This window comes from Phyllostomus discolor, chromosome 4 (assembly GCF_004126475.2).
Source record: "Phyllostomus discolor isolate MPI-MPIP mPhyDis1 chromosome 4, mPhyDis1.pri.v3, whole genome shotgun sequence".
NCBI classification, from domain to species: domain Eukaryota; kingdom Metazoa; phylum Chordata; class Mammalia; order Chiroptera; family Phyllostomidae; genus Phyllostomus; species Phyllostomus discolor.
Window position 1 is genome coordinate 193,037,488 of NC_040906.2, and position 23,464 is coordinate 193,060,951.

Here is a 23,464-nt window from a genome sequence, read left to right on the forward strand (position 1 = left end):
TTTATTTTGTTTTTTAGATTCCACATGTAAATGGAATCCTATGATACTTGTCTTTCTCTGACTGACTTATTTTATTTAACATAATGCCCTCTAGGTCCATCTATGTTGTCGCAAATAGTAAGTTTCCATTCTTACTTAGGGCCGAGTAATATCCCACCATGCGTGTGTACTGTAAACAGGGGGCTCTTACCAAGCTGAATAATAGAAAATGATTGCATCCTTACATACAACCTTCTTCTAAAGAGTCCATTTAACTTCCACCCCTTCCACCTCGTGTTATTAATGCAGGTCTGTGGCAGTAGGTTTATAAGTGGAGAAGCTAAGCACAGAGGGGATGCGTGATTATTTTACTGTTGACACACTGGCTGTGATGAGAAGGGGGTTAACTTGTATATCAGTTAAAGGAGATGCACTTTTCCGTGTTGCAGCGTTTCTAGGTGTTGGGCTGAGAAGCAGCACGAGTCCTACTTGTCCAGGAACTTGGTGGGTTGGGAAGGCAAGTAAATGGAGACTGAGGTGCAGCGTGCCAGTGGTGGGGGGCGGGGGTTGTCTCCAGGTCACCACGGGAGCAGGCAGAAAGGACAGGGAACTAGGCTGAAGGCTGGTGACAGACTCCTGACAGAGCCCAGGCTTTCCCTGAGCCTGGAAGGACCAGTAGGAGGTAGAGGTCAAAGCAAAGGGAGACGCTGAGTCAGCTCTTCGGGAGCATCTGGCCCTTCGTTCTTTCTGAACCCCCATTGCTGTGGGGAGATTCATTTGCAAAATATAGAGTTTTCCCATATTCGTGTACTGGCTGTATCAGATACCACCTAGTCAATCCTTTTCATTGTACGGGTGAAGAAATCTAACACTTGGAGACTCAAGTAATACAGACTGGTCTTCCATGTCAGTGATTTAGCTGGCCTATGTCTGCTTTTTTCCCTTTTGCCAGCCTGAAGGATGCTCTTAAAACCAGCACTCCTTCTCATGGTCTGGGCCCCAAGTTTGCCCCGAGCTTCACACCACCCCTGTGTCTCTGTGCCTCCAGCAGTTTCACAACCAAAGACCAGCTGCTGGCCCCTGGGCTGACGGGAGAGTCTGCAGAACCCTTCTGTGCCCCGGAGGACGAGAGCCAAAGGGAGTGCCGGGCCAGCGACTCGGACTCCGATGGGCCTGTCCTGTACACCGACGACGACGACGATGAAGAGGATGAAGATGAGGATGGCAGTGGGGAAAGTAAGACTTTTTTCGGGAGGCAGGGCGGGAAGTGGGGTGGGGGTGGACAGAAGCAGCTGCGTTTTGTAAAGAACAGAAGCCCCATTGGCAACCAGACTTCCGATGTTCTCTTTCCCCTCATATTCCTTCCTCAGACTGGAAATGTGTGTGTCCCAGGGCGTGGCTTTGGGTGAGGGCCTCTCCAAACAGCGATTCCATGGGCGGTGAGAGGCACGTTTGTGTGTGTCCAAAGAGGCAAAGCTTTCTAATGACAGAGGCCTTTCTCAGGACGGTCAAAGGCAGCCCTCCCCCAGGACCTCTCTTGAGTAAAGAGCACCAGTGCCGGCTTCCCTGGATTACTCATTGGAAATGTTTTGAGAGTTTCCCTTATTTTTATGCTGGGGTTTGAAGAGAGGGGAGGGAGGGAGGAATGAGTCAAAAATGACAAATCCTTTTACGAATTCAAAACACTCATCCACAATAAGTAAGATAGTATGCACTCTAGTAAGGAATGGCAGTAAAGAAGGGGAAGCCAACCGTTTGTGAGTAAATTAGGGAACTAGAAAGTGGTTTTTTTTTTTTTCTTCTTCTAAGCAGTATGACTTTGGAAGGATTCACTATACAGTTAAATTTATAGATTGTGAAACGGTAGTAACATATTAATGATTAAACATCAGTGTGTCAAATTTCCATTTCTACTGAACAACACCAAAAATTTTCACCCATCTGGCATTAACTGACATCTGTGGAGATGGCAGGGATCTCTGGGCAATTTAGGATTAAAACTTGAGTATCAAAGGCAGACTTTTGCCAGCGTGGTTTCTGAGCAGGGGAAGAGGGAAGACAGGACTTTCCTGCGCAGTGTAAGTGAAGGGGCACGTGTTTAAGACTTGAAAAAGAAAAGAGAGAAAAGGCGCTGCCATCAGTAGTTCCCGTGATGCGCCATCTCAGCAAAATAAGCTTCACACGTCACTTTCCAAATGATGCGGTGATACTCCCAAGTTTCCTGTGGTTCCCCAGCATTTTTCAGAACATTTTAAAGAGTTCTTCAGTATCCCAAGATGAACTGTAGCCAACTCAAAAGTAGTTCCCCCCTTAGGCTAACTAAAATCCCCCGAGCGCACACGGACAAAGCACTTGGCCCCGGACTCCGTGGAAAGCCTGTGCCACCTGTCACCTGAGTGCCACCTGCTAAAAGCCTCTCTCTCTGCATTTCTGCCATTTCCAATCCTCAGGTGCTCTGGCAAGTAAAATCCGACGACGGGATACTCTTGCTATCAAACTTGGCAACAGGCCATCCAAAAAAGAACTCGAGGACAAGAACATCCTGCAGCGGACCTCTGAAGAAGAGAGGCAGGAAATCCGACAGCAGATTGGAACCAAGCTAGTCAGGTAATTGCCGAAGTTCCAGTCCAGCAGCAACCAGTGCATACCTTGCAATCCACACCCCCTCCTGTAGTTTCCAACCTGAGGTCGTTGGGAATTCGTGGGTAAGGGCACACGTGGCCTATCGGGCCTTTTAAAGTTGGCCCTGGAGAGTGCACCGCTCGAAGAACCTGCCCTTCCATCCAGCGAGTCCGTGGCTCTGAGGTTGCCAAGGCCTGGTCCAAGTGTTGACAGACTTTTTCTGTAAAGCCCGGTTCATAAATATTTCAGGCTTCGCTGGCCGGAAGACCTCTGTTGCAGGGACTCAACAAAAGCAGCTGTAAACAGTGCACAAACATACGAGTATGGCTGCATTCCACTGAAAGGTTTTCATCAAAACAGAAGACAGGCCTGGTTCAGGGACAAACTAGCGCACCTGTGATTCCAGGCAGTTGTGTCCCGTGGGCCAGGAGACTGGAAAATAGTATAGTAAGTCTCCATGGTCAGCTCCGCCCATGGTCACTGTCAGGTAACCTCAGCCCTGCTATCAAAACCTCCCTCTTTTAACTTCAGGTCATGGACATCTGACTTCTCTTCCTCCTCCGGCTCTTGTATGATTTCTACTTTTGCCGCTAGTGAAGTCAGAAGTCCGTTTAACTGCCAGTCTTCATAGAAATGAGTGCTGAAGCTCTCATTTTTGTGACCAGTTCAAACATGTGTCAGCATTAGGTATTGCTCTGACTTCTCTCATGACGGGGTGCACAAATCGGGAGAAGGGAACGGTCTGGAAGCCCAGAGTGAGATTTGTTTGGCCGCTGTGTAGGGGCAGAGATCCAGGAGTCTTTACTTCTCACTTTCAAGGGAAATCAAACACCCACTTTCAAGGTACCACTTTAATCAGTTATATCAGTAGTTGGAGGAAGATCATTCTAGAAGGAGGAATCTCTACTACAAGGGGAGGGTGATGTGTTTGGGGGGTGACATAGGATGGGTGTTTGTACAGGATACGGGGGTACACGGGTGGGACAGCGTCTGGCTGGCAGGGGTGGTCACTGGGCTTTTGTGCTCTCGGTTACTGAAGTTAATTCCAAAGGCCCTCTGATGAAGATTAAACTTTAAGAAAATTTTTAATAAGATATTTAAAATGTCACTAATTTTAATTCTTCCTATCATTTCTGTCATAGCCATAAAAATTTAGAATTGATAATATCTTTTTAAAAATTGCCTTTCATGTACATTATTAGTTTGATTTGTACAAACTCAAACCACATCCAGAGGAAGTTTTTATTGGTGATAAACAAATTCATAATGGAAACAAGACCAAGAACAAAGTAGGAAGGGTTCACAGGACATTCAGCTCTTAGATACAAAGAGCTACTAAGCACAGAGGAGGAGCCTGGCTCATCTTGAAGGCAGATGGGAAGGACCTACATATCTCAAGATAACCGTGCTAGAAATTTGTTTCAGGTCACAAAGGCCATATTTCACTTAAAATGCTATATTCAATGTGGATCGATCATCTCCCAAGCTGATAGGAACTCAAGCAGCAGGCTTTCTTAGATCCGAACAACTGTATATGAATTAGCAAAAGGCTAAGCTGTTTTAACAGAGACCGAAACATGCAGTGGTCCAAACAAGGCACTTCCACATGTTTCTTTCTTTTGTACATGACCGCCCAGGGATAGGTGGCCTGTCCAGCATGGCTGGGGAGGATGACCTCTCGCCATCAGCCGGGTCCCAGGTTTCTTCTGTCCTGTTGCTCTTCCATCCCCGTGGATGTTCTCATCGGCACGAGCCTAACTGGCTCACTGGCTTCCACAGTTAAGTTCTAGCCTGTGGAAGAAGGAAAGGTAGAGAAGGGAACACATACACACAGTCATTTTAAAGGCAAAAAGTAGACATTACAAACAGCATTTCTGCTCACGTCCCATTGCAAGAGCTTGGCCATATAGCAACACCTCGCTGCTCAGGAGGCGGAAGGCTGCAGCCGGGGGTGTTGGGGGCAACAAGAGCCGCCATTGAAGCTCAGGGGCTTCTGTTTCTGAAAGGAAGAGGGATGGTGGGTAATGGGGGGTAGTTAACAGTCTCAGCCACACTCTCTGGTCTCCAAATTAACAAAGAATGCTTTTGTAAGTGTAAAAATTGACTTTTGTCTCTCAAAAAATGAAAAAATATAGCTTTGTTTGTTGTTTTCTTTTGTGTCTCCTGCTAAGGGGGTCTTGTTCATAACCTGCAGTATATCTTTTTTGTCATCATAGGAGACTTAGCCAGAGGCCCACAACTGAAGAATTGGAGCAAAGAAATATCCTAAAACGTGAGTATCCAGTGCTCTGCAGTGATTCCTTGTCTAACCGTTAACGAGCTTCTTCCAGAGACAATCCATTTATCAGTGGGAAACCTTAGTATATTTATCCACCAATGATTGAAATGGCCCATTCGTATCACATTTATGTGTCATTATTTATGTAATTTTAAAAATAGTTTCTTGAAGTTTATATTTCATTTTATGGCTGTGAGCCTGATATCCCCCAGACCACAGTCACGGCTGTGACAATTGTTTTTAAGAAAGATGAAACATACTCCATGTATTCTGTCACCCGACTGTTAAATAAAAGAAAATGCTCTAGTCGGCTTGCGAATACATGTCAAAGAAAAGGCCAGAGACTCCACAAGGAAATGAACCAAACATTCCTATATTATTAATAATAATAGAATTTGTTGCCAGGTTTAACAAATGACTCAATTTAAAACAGAATCGTGGTAAAAGCAATTTTTCAATCCATTTCATTTCAATCCATTTCATTTTCCTTTGTTATGATAACTATTTCCCTCTTGAGTTATTTATAATTTCTCAGCCCTTACGGAGTTCTCCATTCATTTTCTAACTTTAGTTTCCCATTTGATCTTTCCCTCTATTTTGTTTGACTTGACTTCTCACTCACCAGTCCAGTCATATTTAAATTATTATGGTTCCTATGTTCAAGCTATAAAATGAGTGGAAGCAGTTAGTTGTGTTGTAGTGTATCCATGTGGTTACTAACTACATTAGCTGTAATGGGTATTTTTTAATTGGGCTACTGTAGTTTTATCTATCACTAACCCAGTTTCAGGAGAGCTTTTTGTTGTATGAAATATCAAAGCGCGGGCGTGGGCAGAACTCCGGATAGCAACACAGTAGTAATGAGCTACCAGCATGCAGTGAATCTCCTTCACCCAGGCCTGATGGAGAGAAGGGTTTTCATAGCACAGTCATACCCCAGTTACAATTACTGAAACAATTCAACAATGAGGACTGAGGAGAGGAATTGCCAGCGTATGGGATTTTTTTCCTTGGAATTTTTTTTGTCTAGCTGTTTGTGAGCATAACTGGGATAGAACCCAGCAAAGGACTTAAGTGTGACCATCCATGTATACAAAATCCAGTTTGGAGAGGGAAAATGGCATGGCTAGACAAGAGAAAAAAAAGTTTTAGCTTTCTGAAAGATGATGGAAGCAACATCTGATTAACAAAACCAAACCAAAAAGGCTCAGATAATAGGTTCCTGGGAAATATTTGAGTTAACTTTTAGGCAAGCTCAGATGCAGATCATGAGCTCCTAAAACACAGATTATTTTTATTGGATGCCTGATGCAAACCTGGACAAAAAGGAAAAGAGGATTCTGGGTAATATTTTCTTGCTCCTGTGGGATAAAGAGCGCCAAACCATTTTTGTGTTTGGTTATTTAAGGAACCATATCGTGGATCTAGAAATTCATCGCACATTGATCTTAAGTGCTGTGTTGGCTTTTATGTCCCATTTTCCTGGAGGTTCGGAAAAGAGTGAAATGCCAAAGTCAACTTCAGATTTGACTTCAGCCCTTATTTACTTCCTTTTTAGTTTGTTTAAGCATGCTTTTTCTGGACACAAAAGACACATTTGCAGTCTGGAGAGGCCGATAACTGGCTGAAGATCTCCTGACATAACATTGTAGGGCCAAGTGAAGCAGAAAGGGGACCTGGGGGAGGTCACCCAGAGCACAGCTAGGACACTGTATTTTGCCTCTGCTTGCCTCTCGGTCCTTCCATTTGTTTGTATGTCTCGTTGCCAGCTTGTGTTCCAAAGCAGTATGACTGTCTGTCTGGAGAAAAGTCTTTGTGTGACATGGTGTGGTTTTTAAGGACACTTTCTATAACTAGGTCGTCTGTTCTTGACAAATTAGGGAACAGATTCATAAAATAAAATGTTCAGTAGTTCTCGAATTCAAGTCCATCACTAGTTCAATAAATGTAAGTCAGACGACAGTTAATACTGACAGCTCTCATTGGCAACACAGAACAAATTTTATGTCTTGGTATCATTCCTGGTATCACAAACCATGTTATTTATTTCTTTCCTATTTTAGTGCATCTAGCATTTTAAAATATATGGAAAGTTATATTTAGCAGTACACTTTAGAACTAGTTCCTTAAAGTCGTTAAAATAGAAGTTAAGTTTTGGTGCTCAAAAGGCCAACTTTTGCTGATATTATCAGGAAAGTGATATATAGGGAGCACCTTTTTCAGGGTAGGGATAAAAGCTAAAAATCTTCTTATGTTCTGTAGCTGTGATTGTAATTCCAGCTGTATCTTCTATAGGGAAAAGATATATTAGGCCATTGGGTTATGCATGTAACATTTTATATGAAATTTTTTAATCATACAGAAAATTTGGAAGAATTTTACAGTAAACCCTCATGTCTATCATTTATATTTTTCCACTGACATCTACTTTATCACATCTCGCTCTGTCACAGGTCCATAGCTAAAAAACCCACACGGAAACATGTGAAAGAGACAAAAAAACCCGAACCCACAAAAATAATCACTTAAAATCCATTTTATCTGAGTTGATACCTCAAGAATATGACACTCCAGTTGCTGGTGTTTCTGTGTGTTTCTTTGTTCTTTTAGCTCATCCACAAAATGCCCCAGGCAACACTCACTAGCCAGGCAGCTTTCCTGGGGTGCCCGCCCCGTTCAACCTCCTGCATTGCTGCTGTGTTTATGCCCAGTGCTTCCTGTGGCTGTTCTGAAACGCTCACCCTCCCCTTCTCTGGTGAGAGTCACTGAGGGCCAGATTTGTCAGTGAGCCCCATCACGTCTTTCGGGAATATTCCTCCAGCCTGCTTCGAGGAACCAGAAAGGTTCACATCCTACTTTATAATGAGCCCTCTAATAAATCCAAAAAAAAAAAAGGGGGAAATGTTAAAAAAACCTCAGGGAGTCTTTTTTTTTTTAACCAAGTTTAAGGTTTAACCTTGAATCTTTGTGAGAGATTTTACAGTAACTATTGAATGAGATTCAGAAGAACAGTCACGTTGACTTCCCTCCCCCTCTAACCCTCTTCCTCTAACTTCATTAGAAGCGTAATCTCAAATATGGGACATGTAAGGAAGTCCGCTCCTGATGTTAAAAAAGAATTCCCATAAAGTAAGATCATGTTTATTTAACTTCCATAACTGTAACTGGCCTTTAAGAAAAAAACTTAACTGGCTGTTGCATAGATATGTAATATGCTTAAATAAGGCAGATTTTTCTAAAATTCTCTTCAAAGAAATGACATTTTACATATTTCATGAAAATTGGAGCATTTGTTTTAAGTTGTATTAGAAATCCAATTTTTTGTCTTTGAAAAGTACCTCTAAAAATATAGCATAATCGCTGTAGAGGAATAATTGATTAAGATTATTCCTCTTAATCTTAAGATTAAACAAACAAACTTGATCTTAAGATCATACAAACAAAGTTGTATGTTTTCAAAGTTGTATTTTTTATTAGTAATATCATTAGAGGCCTGGTCTTGTACAGCCCTAGTTTGAATGACATGAACTGTGAGTTTGGTGTTTGGATTGTGCAGTCCATACAACTTATCCAACCCACCAAAGGTAGTTGTTGGACCCTAAGGATGTATTTTAAGGGTACCCACAGTATTTTCATAGGAAGAAATCTGAATTATAATCACACTTGTTTGACACTTGACAGACACTTAATAAAAACTACTAACTAGTTGTTTCTTGTCTTGCCTGGTGATTTAGTTGATTTTCACTCTTAGTCTAAAAAATCAGGCTAATCATTCTCTTTCTTATGAATTGAAATTACTATTTTAGAAGAATGTAGAAACTTTTCCCTGTTAAGATAAGGAAAACAAATGGAGATTTAGCGTGTTCAACCAACAAATACAGATGGTGCAAATACTGAATGCTAATAGTTTATTAACAATAAAAATAGTTTTTGTGTTAAGAAGTCTATTTGAACTTTAAAAATAAATATATTTTCAGAGAGGAGACTTTTTGTTCACCTTTTTAGTTGAGCTTTTACACAGTTTTTTTCTTTAGTAGTATTCATAATAGCACTTTCTAAAAGACAGTCTTTTGTAAGTACTAAAACCCAATGAGTAAAATCTGTGCTCATTTATTGAACAAATGATGAGCTACAGCAAGCAACAGAGAGAAGTTCATCTAATAAGCAACTATTAAAACCTGAATGGTGTTTATTTCTTTAAAAGTTCTGGACATTTTTCTTTTAATCCTATCCATTGGACAGCATTCATTTAAGTTGGCCATCAGATTATACTCCTTGGTGAAGTACTAGAGAAAGAGAAGACTTTGGACAGTCAAAGTCATGACAAAATAAATCCTCTCCACCTACAGTACACTGTAATCCCATTCAGAACATTCTGGTTCAAAAGTGAAGTCCAAACAAGTGACTACATTCTGCTTCTATGGAAACCAAAGCAGACAAACGGAGCATTTTAGTGGGATTTGATTAGAAATCAGTGACTCGTACATGCATCACATGGTTCTAATTCGTTCTTTTGATATGTCTCAGATGTTCACGTGAAGGCGAGATCCAGAAGCAAATTTTTATCAGAATTCTGATAATCTGTGCTTATAAGCCCATGAGATGATCAGCAATGAAAGACTTTCACCCGAATATGGGCACTCGTGTAGTTTTGTCAGAATAGAACAAGGAATCAAAAAGCAAAAAGGGTTACAATTAGTAAATAAACCAGTCCCATAGAAAAAAAATACTGTATGCGTATACCTAAATTAATGTAATTTTATATATATAAAAATTAATGATTGATTTTTCTGCACTTTCTTTTGACAAGTTTTTTAAAATGTTGGTGTGTTTGATCAATATCTGTCAAAGTTACATAATTTTGACCTGATATGCTTTTCTGATTATAAAATCATTTATAGTAACTAAGTCTCCATGCCTCCCCTTCCATTAATGAACAGAAAAGAATGAAGAAGAGGAACAAGAAGCAAAAATGGAACTTAAACGCAGACTCAGCAGAAAGGTGAGGAAACTATGACTGTTAATGACTGTGTGTGTTTTGAGATGTGCTTCATTTTTTAAATGCAAATCAGCTCTCTACAGGTAAATCTGGTATTTAGGAATAATTAGCGCTATTAATCCACTAACTGATCATAGAAATTAAAATCAATGCAATGAATACAATATGATTATCTTTATAATTGCATGTTCATTTTGATGTTAAGAATAAAAAGTTTTAAGGTGCATTTAATGGTTATGAAAATAACATATAATCTGTGTAAAAAAATGAAGTGCAAAAGGGAATAAAAAAGGAAAAGAAACACAAACTTCATCTATTTAGTGATAATCATTATTAACAACTCAATGTTTAGTGTTTTAAAATGGTCACACTCTCCACCTTGGAAATCTTGAATAAACATCTTGTTACTCCTGAAGATTTGCCACTATTCCATATCTGAGCTGGGCGAGTGCTGTATTTTTCAGACAGTAAGATGCACTTTTTTACTACATTTTTTGCTTCAAAAATTTTTTTCCTATTTTCCTCCTCTAAAACCTAGGTGTGTCTTATGATACAGACCCCAGACACACCTAGGTTTTAAAGGAGAAAAATAGGGGAAAAATTTTTGAAGCAAAAAATGTGGTTTAAAAAAAAAGTGCATCTTAATAGTCCGAAAAATGCGGTAATTTTTTTAGGTGAACTTCATCATCCAGCCTACCTACTGCAGTGCTACCCAAATTAACAAATGATTTACCTCGGGCAATTGTTTCCACTATTTATCAAAATACGCCAGGGCTATCGCTTTTTCCTGTAAGTGTTAAAGCAATAATAGCCTCTGGAAAAATCAAGCACTATGGGAGCTTCTGTTTCATTATGAAGCTTTGTTTGGTGAGTGTTTGAGTATCCCCTTCACCCAGGAGAAGGCAGGATGAGTAAAGCGTGACATCTGCCCTGAAGTGTGTGACCTCACTCACAACTTTCTGGGCCAGCTGGCGAGCCTTAGCAAAAGCATCATAAGACAGCTGAAGAAACACTCCATCCCCATGGAAAAGTTAGAGACTGTGTTTTGAGAGGTTTGGGTTTTGATTTTTAGGGGAGAAGATCCTTTATTCATGTCTTTTTTCTCTTCAATACCCTACATGTCAAGTAATTATCCAGCTGGGAAAGACTAAACTGAATTTCCAGAGATGGCTCTTCTAGCATTCAGTGGTCCCTAGGTGCCAGCTACAGATAAGAAGTAGCCCCTCCTCCTTGCTCCAGGCTCACCCCCAACAGGCATGTAGTCTTCTCCGCGCATTTGGGCCCTTCCAGGAGGCAACAGAGCCTGTCCTTAACTCCTGTCCCCACCTGCCTCCACTATGCAGAGCCCCTTGTCACAGGTATAGGAGAGTCCATATCTCTAAGAGCTACCCCATCACTGACAGGATCCTGAAGGGCAAGACTGGGTGGAGAATCTCTGACCTGCGTGGCCATTAGTCACTTGGCTTCTGGGCAGTCCCCAGAGGCAGGGTTTTTCCGCTACCTTAACTCCACCCAACCTAGAGAGGCAGTAAGAATCTAACAATATAGATGAGACAGTAACTGAGAACATAACAGAACCACTTAGATTATTCCTTCCTTTGTCCGTTGCCCACCAGGGCTTTATGAACCTAGAGGGGACTAAAGTTGTCATATCCCAGCTCAAGTGGCTCAAGGTGTAGACCCAGGCCTTCTGCAGGTCTTTGAATGCCTTGATGGTTAGAGCATTGACTGAGTCCAGCCTCTGATTTTACTCAAGAGGAAGCCAAGGCCCAGAGAAGGGGATGTTGTTAACCACCACAGCAGAGTGGGTGGTGCCTGTTGACCAAGGGGCCATATTTCTTTAGTTTCAGAACAATCTCTGCCTCATTTGGGGGCTTGAGAAAAGACCAAGACAAGCAAGCAAATACACACAGGGCTGGGTAGATTACATAGAAAAATAAATTCAAATAAATTCAAATTTGACAAAGACCCCAGGAGGAGTCCACATTGTTAGAAGCATCATAAAGGATGCAGCTGATTTTAAGTAGTAACATACCCTACTGAGTGCAGTTCTCCAGGGTGTCCCCACTCCTTGCTCCTGCAAATCAGCTTTTGCGACCAAGATCTTGTAAATGTCAAGTCTGGGCCTGGGTGCATAGCCTCTCACGACACAGTGCCTGCAGGCAGACCCCCTCCTGGACCATGTCTGTGGCATAACTTTGTGCATTTCTGAATATACGGGTTTAATAAAATAGGAACCAGGATTTTTCTTCTCGTGGCTCCCGGTTGCAGGGCTTTTGTCTTGATAATGCAGGCCCCAAACCAGCCCTCCCGTATCTGGGTTTTCATTGTGTCTGTGTTGTTCCTGTTTCCTGTGTCAGGGATGGCAGGTGCCTTTGTCACAATGCCAAGCAAGTTGGAGAAAAGAGAGTAATGCAGACGGTTGCCAAAGACTGTGACCTACCTAACAACGACGATTTTTATAGTCTCAAAATTAGGGCACGCTGCTTTCTAGTTCTTATTAGAAAATCCCCAGATGCCGCTGCCTTTTTTTTTTCTTTTGATATCTGAAAGTGACCTTATTTAACCATAACTTCGAAGTTCTCCATAGAAAACTTGCCACCGTGAGGCTGTAAATGGTTTACTGAACCCATCCTGTGTCCCCTCTCGCCTGCAGCTCAGCCTGAGACCCACCGTGGCAGAGCTGCAGGCCCGGAGGATCCTGCGGTTCAACGAGTACGTGGAAGTCACCGACTCCCCTGACTACGATCGCCGGGCCGATAAGCCCTGGGCCAGGTTGACACCCGCAGACAAGGCAAGAACTCCAGTGGCTTAGCCACAACTTTGCTTATTTATGATTGTTTTAGTAATATCAATGAAGTTCTTTCAACCAAGTCTTGGGAAAAAAACTGTAATTCTCATAGTGTCAGAAAATACTACATTTTGGTCTCAGGGCTGTCTCTGGGGACTTGTTTTGTTTCAATCTTAGAAAAACCTGGCTTCAGCTCAGTTACTTTCCATTGTTGGCCCAACCCAGCACCATGCAGGCTTCAGTCCCACTGCATCAACCCACCTCTTTCTGTCCCATATCTTTCAACAAAATCAGTCCCGTTCACACTAATGCAAAGAGTTGTTAGGCCTAAACGCTGGTCTTCTTTGCATAGAAGAGAATTAAGATTATTGTGGTTCATTTCTGGTCCACGCGTCATCGAGTTGCACCATGGGAGGTGCCTGGGGTTACAGAATCCACTTCCCAGAGGGCGTCTCCACTAGCTCGTCATTGCCTTGTTGTACCTCATTGCTCTTTGGCCTCTTCCTGTATCCATAGGGCATGGCATCCTCCAGCACCTCTGCTTCAACTCTGGGTTTCTCCCAGTGTGGTTCCCCGAGGGCGGGCACATACGTTTTACATGGCAGCTGGCTTGCAAGGAGGAGGACACAAAAGATGCTAGGTCAGTTCAGGGCTGTATCCCGCACTGGCACAGCCTCACCTCTGCTCTGTGCTCTGTTGTTAAAGCAGTTACAGGTCTCACGCAGATCCAGGGCTGGAGAGAGAAACCCCACCTATTGGTGAGGGAATGTCAAGGTCACATTGCAGCTGAGCAGGTGGGATATGCCCATAAATATTGAATTTATGTCTAGGTTTATGGTCATAAGTGAATTGTGTGATCAATATAAGGAATGTGTAGCACACAATTTACAATTAAGAATAAACTATACAGTACCCTTTTTGTAGCTTCCACATTGCAATTGATTCTCAAAGAATGCCTTCATTGATTTTTGCCAGACTCTGATCGCTAGCCAACCTGCCATTGAGAACAGGGACTTTGCCTTATCTGTCCTTGTGGTCCTTCACTGACATTATCTTCTTACCCAGCGTAGACTCTCGATAGATGACAGTGAGTTGCTCCTCACAGTCACAAACTAAAGTTTAACTCATTTTTTAAAAATATCACAACAATGACATTTTATTGAATACTTACAGCATACAAGGCACTTTCAAATAGGCTCTTAATGGATTCTCTTAATATTGGGAGGAATTCTCAGCCCCGTTTCCCAGATGAGACCGCAGGTTTGGAGTAGAGTAACCCTCCAAGGGTCACCCTGCTGCTGAAGGCGCAGGTTACACTAGAGTCTGTGACTTCTGACGCCAAGTGCACTCCTTTGCACTTCTCCTGCTGACACGCAAATGTGCAGAGGACAAATTTTAAATGAGCACAGAGACAGGATTCTCTGCCACCGTCCGTATTAAAATACCTCATTTCAAGGAAGACTTTTTGATAGATGTGAATTGATAAGGAGTACAGAGCATCTTCACTATTTCAGTTCCTGGTTCTAGGTACCAAAGTTTTCAGTGATTAAAACAAAGTATCCTCGCTCTTGATCTCACTTGGGCAGCCGGGGCCACAGTCTTCTCACAGGGGGCTCAGGCCCACAGATATCTCTGCTTGCTTCATCTCTTCCAAAAATCAGTAGCAGGGATTGCTTTTTTAAAAAATCACCCCTGCCTTCACCTCCCAGCCACAAGTTCCCCTTAGAAACTGTAGGGGCTGAGGAATGTATTTGAGGAGACAAGGCAAGCTGTGACACAGAATTCAGCTGTCACACTGGAAGGGGCGCTGGGAGAAGAACTCGTGTATTGCAGAGTGCCAGTGACAGGAGAAAGCCAGAGAGAGGCCGCCTTCTCACACCACAAAGTAGATTTTCTCTTCTGTCAGCAAAGTAATCCTCTGTGGTTTGTAAAGTTCTGCATTGTAGCTGAAGAGTCCATTTTTCAAAGACATCGTGGAGCTGTTTTTATTAATAAATATACATTTTTACACGAGGGCACTATTCTTGTAGAAAAGTGAGGATGTAAAGAGAAGCGCAAAGTTGAAACCAACACCCGTTTGTGATCCGGCCACGGTGGTCAGTAGATAACTAATGTGGACATTTCAGTGAGTCTCTCAGCTTTGCAGCCTGAAGAACCCAAGCATCTCTTTAAACCGCACCTTTCAGGTGGCCTGGATTATGTGTGCATTAAATAGTCAGTGGTAATAGTGTTCTGTTCCACTGGAGTAGCTTTTCAGTGCTGTGCCGAAGTGGTCTTAACTTTCAGCGTTGAAGAGTAAACGGCAGCTGCCTTCTTTGTAGCCCTGTGGCAGCTCTGACCAGACCCACGCCCCGTGTGTGGTGTGAAATGCAGAACTTTCGTAGGGAAACGACATTGTTTCTCAGACAGCCTCGTGACCCACACTGTCCTTGTGGTCATTTGGAGGGGGGTGGGTAACTCAGATCAGACCCCAGGGCGAGTTTAGGAAAAGCCCCCTTCCTCCACCTTGCCAGTGGCGCTTGAGAGAAATCCGTGCTGGTTTTAGTTAGCGTGACATGACATCCGTCATACCTTTACCTAGTAGAAACTGGGAGTCCCCTGCTCTGCTGATGCAGTGTGTATGCCGGGGAAATCCGTGACCTAAGTGACAGTTCTGTTTATCCACTTTTTTTCTTATTTAGGCAGCAATAAGGAAAGAACTAAATGAATTTAAAAGCACAGAAATGGAAGTTCATGAAGAAAGTCGACAGTTTACAAGGTAGGTAGACAAAATTCAGTTTAACATATCAAAAATGATTATGATGATAAATTTCATGTTACATGTATTTTATACATGTCTATGATGATAAATTTTGTTACATGTGTTTTAACACAATCAAATTTTTAAAAATATACAATTTAGCATAACACCATCTAATGAACATTTCTAAAATTAAGTTTTGTTTTGTTTTGTTTTTCAAAGAAGTTTGAATCATTCTAAAGAGCTACATTTTGGTTTCTTTTTGGCTTTATTTTCTGGGCCAGAAGACAAGCACCAGTAGTACCCCTGACTCTGCTTTTGAAGAGACTCAGTTAAAGTTTTATGCCCAGAATAGATGCTGGTGAGAGCGGCTGGACACATATATGTCTGCTTTGGACTCAAAGTAGACATAACTTAGGATAGAAACACAACCTTCAGAATATGTACAATAACTTAAAGTAGGAACCCAGTGTGTAAGGGTGCCACAGAAGCTCACGGTAATCCTACCGTTTTCCTCCCAGTGCCAGTCAGTTTAATAGGCCCTGAGTGATCATGTAGTCCGACCTCCACCATTCACAGGTGCTCCGTATGTTTTGCCCTCACAGGTTTACGTGCTTTGCTTTATATAGCAGGTGTGTTCCTAAAAATGTGCATGCCAATCAGATCTTTAAAACTCGAGGTGTTAAAGAGCATGCCAGGACAATCACATGAAGAATTCCTTCTGGAAACATGTACTGGTCCCCTAGGCTGGAAACAGCCTCTGGAGGGCAGCCGTACATTGTGGTGCTGCTGTTTCTGCAGTGGCTCCTGCTGATGGTGGCGTTCTGTGCCAGGGAGCACGTCACCTGATGAAAGTAGGATTTCATAGCGAGCCTTTTCCCCGAGGTGCACGGGGCCTGCCTTGCTCCATAGTTATGGCTCCCGTAACTGTAATGCCAGGTATGCAGAAGAAGCTCCCCTTTCTTTTAGTGATACCTCTTTTGTTTTCTCTAGCAGTATTTCTTTATTTTGTGTGTGTGTGAATGCATGTAGGATTTTCAGACATCCTGAAGGTATAGGACTTTTCTCTATTCGAAGCCTTCATCCTATCATAATCCACACACAGACCCCCTGCAGGTCAACACCAAGCCAAACCTGTGTCCTCTCTTTTTCTCCCTTCCACTTCTGGGGCCAGGAAAAGTTCATGCTAATATCTGACACCTGTGGTCACAATTCTGTAGGAAAGTTGATCATAATAAGGTGGTCGGATACTTATGGTGACATCGAGCCAGCTGGGACCTCCAGGCAACTGGGAAAATGGCATATTTTTGTGTCATTGAGTCCCGATCCCTGAGATGTAGTGACAGCATGAACCCAGTTCTTGTAGTTTTCCTAGAAATTGTAGTATTTGGTCACCTCATTTCATTTGATGGTATTATATAAATAATACATCACAATAAAAAATAATTAAACTTTTAAATTGCCTTCTTGTGGAAGTCTACATTTTATGGGGGAAAAAAGCATTTATAGCAAAAGAGGTTCTTTCTTTTCTGTTGTACATGATAAACAAGTAGAAAGAAAACAGGATGCCAGGGGAATTGAAGGTCATTTCTCTTTTAGATGTGTATTTTTAATGTGAACAAATAATACAGTCTAAATAAACATTCGAACAGTGGAAAAACTTTACTTTATCAAGTACAAAACTCCCTTCACTCCTTCCCCAGTTTTGTTCCCATTCTCAACAGTAAGCACTGGTGAGATTTCAGCGTAGCTCCTCCTAGACGCCTTTTCTGTGTACGTACAAACCTGCGTGTGTGCGCTCATCTGCGTGTGGGTCTGCCTTCTCAGTCACACACAAAACGGCCTCGGGGGAATCCTTCCGTCTAGTATACGTCTCATTCCTGACTCGATGGTGTGTCATAGATAACATGTACCCTATGTTATTGACCAGTTTATTCTATTGCTAGATGTTTATGAATTTTTTCCATTTTTCGTTAGTGGAACAATGCTGTCTTGACTTCTTTTATGAATGTGTCTTTGGGCACCAGTATTTCTGTATTAGTCCCGTAAGTAGATTTGCTAGGTCACTGGATGCATTTTTTACATTTTGAAAGATGCTACTCTGTGACCCAAGTTCACGAGCGTGCCTGGTCTCTTTACCTTCATCAGCATTTGGGAGTGATGATGGCGGTGAGGGGTCTGTAATCTAAAGAATGAACATTAATACCCTATTTCACTCATTTCTATAAAGTTGGACATCTTTACATACCTTCATATTAATTTTTATTCTTTGATGTGTTGTGATCAGTTTTCTTTTGGGTTGTTTATCTCTTTCTTATGGATTAGTAAGACGTCATACATTGTGGATATCTGTCCTTTACTACATGTCACAGTACTTTCCCCCAACTTATCATTAACATCTTAGTGCTTATGGCCTTTTGTTTACATGTTTGCATATTTAAATTTGACTGTATTGTAATTTTTTTACTGTTTGATGCCATTATCTTTTATGTATTATTTTATTTTAATCATTGTTCAAGTACAGTTTTCTGCCCTCCACTCCCATTCTAGCCCATCCACCCATTCCTCTCCACTTCCCTCCCATTACTACACCCCCCCGCCCCCTGCTAGTTTTTGTCCATGTGTCCTTTAAATTTGTTCTTGTAAACCCTTCCCATTCTCCCCTGAAATTCCCTCTTCTCTCCCCTCTGGACACTGTCAGCCTATCCCCTATTTCAGTGTCTTTGACTATATTTTGCTTGTTTCTTTGTTTTGTTGTTTAGGTTCCTGTTAAAGGTGAGATCATATGGTATTTGTCTTTCACTGCCTGGCTTATTTTGCTTAGCATAAGGCTCTCCAGGTCCATCCAAGCTGTTGCAAAGGGTAGGAGCTCCTTCTTTCTTTCTGCTGCATAGAATTCCATTGTATAGATGTACCACAGTTTTTTGATCCATTCATTTACTGATGGGCATCTAGGTTGCTTCCAGCACCTAGGTATTATAAATTGTGCTGCTATGAACATTGGGGTGCAAAGGTTCTTTTGTATTAGTGTTTTAGGGTTGTTAGGATATAGTCCCAGCAGTGGAATTGCTGGGTCAAAGGCAGGTCCATTTTTAGTTTTCTGAGGAAGTTCCATACTGTTTTCCATAGTGGTTGTACCAGTCTGCAGTCCCACCAACAGTGCACTAGGGTCCCCTTTTCCCCACAACCTCTCCAACACTTGTTGTTTGTTGTTTTGTTTATGATGGCCATTCTGACTAGTGTGGAGTGGTATCTCATTGTGATTTTAATTTGCATCTCTCTGATAGCTAGCAATATTGAACATCGTTTCATGTGTCTTTGGATCTTCTGTATGTCTTCCAACTGTATTGTAATTTTTAATTCATTGTCTTGTGTCCTATAGAGGACAGCCAAGATTATAAAAGTATACCTTTAATTTTGACACATGCTTTTTCTTTACACTCAGATCTCTCATCCATTGGGCATTTATCTGGGCCTGTGATTCAAAAGAGTAAACTAGCTTTGCTTTGTTCTAATTCAATAGTCAGTTGTTCCACTGTCACTTATCTCCCCCTCGATGAGAAATTCTTCTTTTCATGTACACACGGGTCAGTTTCCAGATTCTGGAGATTGCTCTAGCAGGCTGTTGTGTATCCTTGCACTGTGTCACACTGTTTAATTAGAATGGGTGTGTAGTGTATTCATGTATCTGGTAGGGTATTTTCTCACCTTGAAAATTCTGTCAGCTATTTTTCTGCATTTACTCATCTACAGACTTTCAGAGTTTGCCTCTTGTGTTCCATAAAATAGCCTACTAATATCTTCATTGTTTTTGTAAATATTAATAGATGCAAATAAGGATGAACTGAATTTCAAAAGAAAACTATAGACTTTTTTTTTTGTAATAGCTGATATCACAGATAAGCTTTAAAAGGTTTCCAAAAAATATATTGATTATCACTATTTCAAATGTCTTTCCAGATAAGGAAAAATTAAATATTCATATCGCTAAGATAAAGATGGCTTGCTTAAGTATTCTTAAGAACTTGGCAGCAGAGCAAGTGTCTACTGCTGCTTTTCCATTAAACTATATTACATCATTAGACTTGTTTTCCAGTACAGAAATATTTTGGCTTTGAAACTTATAAATATCATGCTTATGATTTCCAAATTGTGTTCGGTATTTCCTATTTATTTTTTATTGAATTTATTGTGCTGACATCGATTAATAAAAGGGTACAGGCTTCAGGGCTACAGTTCTGCAGCGCAGCACCTGTGTCTGGGTACTGTGTGTTCGCCACCCCAGGTCACGTCCCCGTCCGCCATCGCTTACCTCCCTTTACCTTCTCCTGCCTCCCCCCACCCCTTTTCGTCAGTATGTCTCTTAAGAGGAAATGTTTTGGTAAACACTGCTGTGCCTAATTCAGGTACTACAGGAATACCATAGTGTTTCACATCAGAAAGTCGCCCGTGTGGATGATAGTGGTGCTCTCAGCACCAGTCACCCGTGGAGAGAATAAACATGCTGTTGATCATTACCTAGCCTCTTAAGTGCAGCGCAGATATGGAACAGCTCGCTTATTAGCTCTTCTTATTAGCGTCAGACGTTACCTCTTTATATCAAGTAAACCGTTCTTTACACCTAAATCTGTTATTAACTCCCTGGGCATTTGGGCATGTTAAAGGGTTGAGAGGGCCCTGCTCCCTCTTCCAAGGCACCTCTTTATTCAGAGATCATCTGCTACGTTGATGTATCTGTGAGTCAGCACTGGAAGGATCCATTCCCACACATAGCTTCTTTTGCTTCTGTATCTCTGCAGAGACACAGAAAGCTGATGACTTTGGTCGCTGCTGGAGAGGGGAACTAGGTGACTAGGACCAGGCATGGGAGGGATTCTTTTCACTGCTCACTCTTCGAACCTTTTGAATTTTTGAAACATAAGACTTTATTACCTAATAAAAAATCACACACACTTAAAAGAAAAATAAAGGATCTATTTCCTATTGTTTCTATAAGTGCGGATTCCATCGTGATGACTTTTCTCAAACACTGTGCTGATGCTAATATTAATTGTGACACTCTTGTTAGTGGTATGCCAACAAGACATCTCTGAAACCCCACGATGGAATACATTCTGGGACATGTTTGATCTGCAGTGGTGAAGAATCATAGTGATCTACTCTTTCATCTAATTCCCCAGGTTTCTCCCAGTATTTTGCAGACAGCTGTCTGCAGCGGGAATGCATTCTGGGGCCACGTACCAGGGTGAGGACAAGTGGGCGCTGCCAGAATTCATTCTGGGTCCTGCTAGGTACCAAGCCTTAACCTTGGCCCTTAGAACACTTGTTGCTTATCCGGCCACATCCTGTATGTTCTCCGCACAGCAGCGGCCTGCCCTGCCCGTACCGCTGTTCAAAATCCCAAGGACCGTTTGAAAGGCCATCGCGTTCTGGAAGGAGATCACCAAAGAAGCGGCCAAAGGAAAGCCACTTCCCATTCCATAGTAAATGGAATTTCTACAAGTTAAAATAATTCTCTAAATGAGACAGGCAAATTGTATGAAAGGTCAAATTTTATTTAAAAACAAAATTGTTAAATGGTTACAGTTGAGTATTAAGATTATGAGTAATTGTATTTTTTTCCTGGAAATTCTGTTTTCCAGTTTTTGTTTGTGTCAATGTGTATCAGATTTGTAATCAGGGGAGTATTATTTTTTTTAACAGTTTATGTTTTGTAAATGGGAACATTTTTTAGAGTGTGCAGTGTAGTACTTACATTAAGGGATATTATGAAAGACTCATAGGATCATTGAATTGGTGCTCCTACAATGAAAATGGGCCTCAAGGGGTTAGTGGCATAATGTTAAGTGGAAAAATCAAGATACTAAGAGCATATATAGCAATGGTGTATTTTATTTAACATTCAGATGCATAGAAAAAAATAAAATGCATAGAAAGACCATCAAAAGCTCTTAATGCAGGGGTGTCAAACTGAGGGCCACATCAGCCTCACGGTTGCCTTCAAAGGGACAAACAACTTTAGGACTGTAGAAATGTAACTACTCCTTAACTAGGAGCAAGGAGCTCAGCGCTGCCACCAGGTAGAAACAAGGTACTGGGCCGGATAAAACAAGGTAGAGGGCTGGATTCAGCCCACAGGCCTTGTGTTTGCCACCTGTGTCTCAATGGTTTGTTACAGAGTGAGGTTATTTTTTTTTTCCTCTTTTCTTACTTTCAAATTTTCTTTTTTAAAGATTAGAGGGAGGGGAAGGAAGAAAGGAGGGAGAGAAATTATCTGTGTGAGAGAGAAACTTCAATGGTCGCCTCTTGCACGTCTCCCATGACCCAGCGTGTGCTCTGACCGGGAATCAAACCGGTGACCTTTGACTTTGTGTGGGACGATGCCCAACCCACCAAGCCACACCAGTCAGGGCAGCTTTTCAGATTTTCTTAATGTAATTATGTAAAGATGTGTGTGTGTCTGTGTATTTGTGTGCATTTTAAAGCTGTTATCTCTTTCTATTCCGTCTTGTGGTATTCCCATCTTAGGTGGATTTACTGATAAAGTAAACCACTCATTCACTTCTAGATGTGCTTATCAGAGTGTGACCTGGCAGAAACTACACACGGGACCAAAATGAAAATTAAGGGTCCTCCGTGGAGGTACTTTTCTTTCATGGACACTCCGTTTACTTGCTGCCTGGACCGAAACTTAAAAGAGTTGCCAAATGCTGCTGTAACCACCAGAGCTGAAACCATGGCTCAGCATTCAAAATAACAAAATCCCACCCACCCTGTGGTCTGTTTTCTCAGATAGAGCCAGGGGCAGTGGTTTAGGAGAGCCTCCATATTTGTTTACCCTAAGCGTATACACTGGGACAATCAAACCCTTTTAAATAAAGGGGAAGTGAAATATTCTGGATTTCTGTACATAACAAATAGGCAAGTGGAGGAAAGTTCATATTTTACCTTTCAGAAAAATTTTATATTTTGTATTATCCGAATGAATTGACAGGAATACATTTTTGTAAATAAATTATGGAGGAACCACATAGGAAATAATATTTTTTTATGGAAAAGAATTTTTTTCTTAATCCCATGACTTAAAAATAGCTTTTGCCCCCATTTGCTCCCTCTCAACAGTATGGAAATTAGAAAAATCTATTGCAATTTTAACAAGAAAAAGAAAATATAGATAACTTCACATTTAAGTCTCTGGAAAGTTCTGAGGGGGGAGAGCAGCTGGAAAAACTTAAGTACCCTTAGGGCACAATAAATGTATGTATTGCCCCATCAACTCGAAGCCTAAAGCCAAAACTGTCATTCTGTCAGGCAGGCACATTTCTCAGGGGGTGAAGCTGAGCTCTTATTTTCAAAATGAATGCAAACCACCAAGTTAACAACCTTAAGAACAATTTGCATTTTCTGTACCTCTAACATAGTTTTAGAGCTGAATTTGAAGGTACCATGCCCAATTTAAACAGGCCATATAAATGTCCTTTTCTGATTGGATGGTGTGAGAAAAATATATACTTTTTTTTTTTTTTACCATATCTGGGCAGCCCACATGGAGAGGGTACAGTTCTGATCCCCGACTTTGTCAGCATATTATTGCCTTCACACTGGCCGCCTCCCTCGCTTAGCCAGCCCTTGAAGTGATGCCAGTGGCCCGTGACCTTCCGTGCAATCCTGACTGCGGAACTCTCTCTCTAATCAGATCCATGGGCAAACTGTGTCTGCAGAAAGAAAAACAAAAAATCTTACAGCGTCCTGCCAATTTTCAGAAATGTTTTTACAGGACACTTTCCAGAAAAAATGCTGGACCTGAGGAGGCTCTGAATCTCTTCTGGCCCACTGACTACTCACTTTGTGCCCCAACCCAGTTTTTAATTGACCTCCCTCAGCCCACAGACACTATCTATCGATGGGAAGAGAAAACCTCTCATGCCATGTTTCCCCAAACACGTCCTTTGAATCCAGGACCAAATGAAGATTAGGACACTGAGGAGCGTTTGGTGTATGAAGCCCAGCGAATAAGCAGAGGGCTAAAATAATTGCTAAACCATATGAGTGTGG

At 41.7% G+C, this 23,464-nt stretch overlaps 1 protein-coding gene across 8 annotated transcripts in view; it reads left to right on the forward strand.

Annotated features, from left to right (window-relative positions):
- Positions 1 to 23,464, forward strand: part of PHACTR2 (phosphatase and actin regulator 2) — a 222,349-nt gene that overhangs the window by 190,869 nt on the left and 8,016 nt on the right. For 4 of the 8 annotated variants that reach the window (XM_036024810.1, XM_036024817.1, XM_036024816.1 and 1 more), the window contains 6 exons: positions 1,028 to 1,215; positions 2,430 to 2,586; positions 4,818 to 4,873; positions 9,820 to 9,881; positions 12,535 to 12,672; positions 15,351 to 15,427. In XM_036024810.1, coding sequence (XP_035880703.1) covers positions 1,028 to 1,215; positions 2,430 to 2,586; positions 4,818 to 4,873; positions 9,820 to 9,881; positions 12,535 to 12,672; positions 15,351 to 15,427 — 678 coding nt within the window. Of the gene's footprint in view, positions 1 to 1,027; positions 1,216 to 2,429; positions 2,587 to 4,817; positions 4,874 to 9,819; positions 9,882 to 12,534; positions 12,673 to 15,350; positions 15,432 to 23,464 lie in introns of those variants that run through there. The other 4 variants (XM_036024814.1, XM_036024818.1, XM_036024813.1 and 1 more) reach the window with 3 other exon arrangements.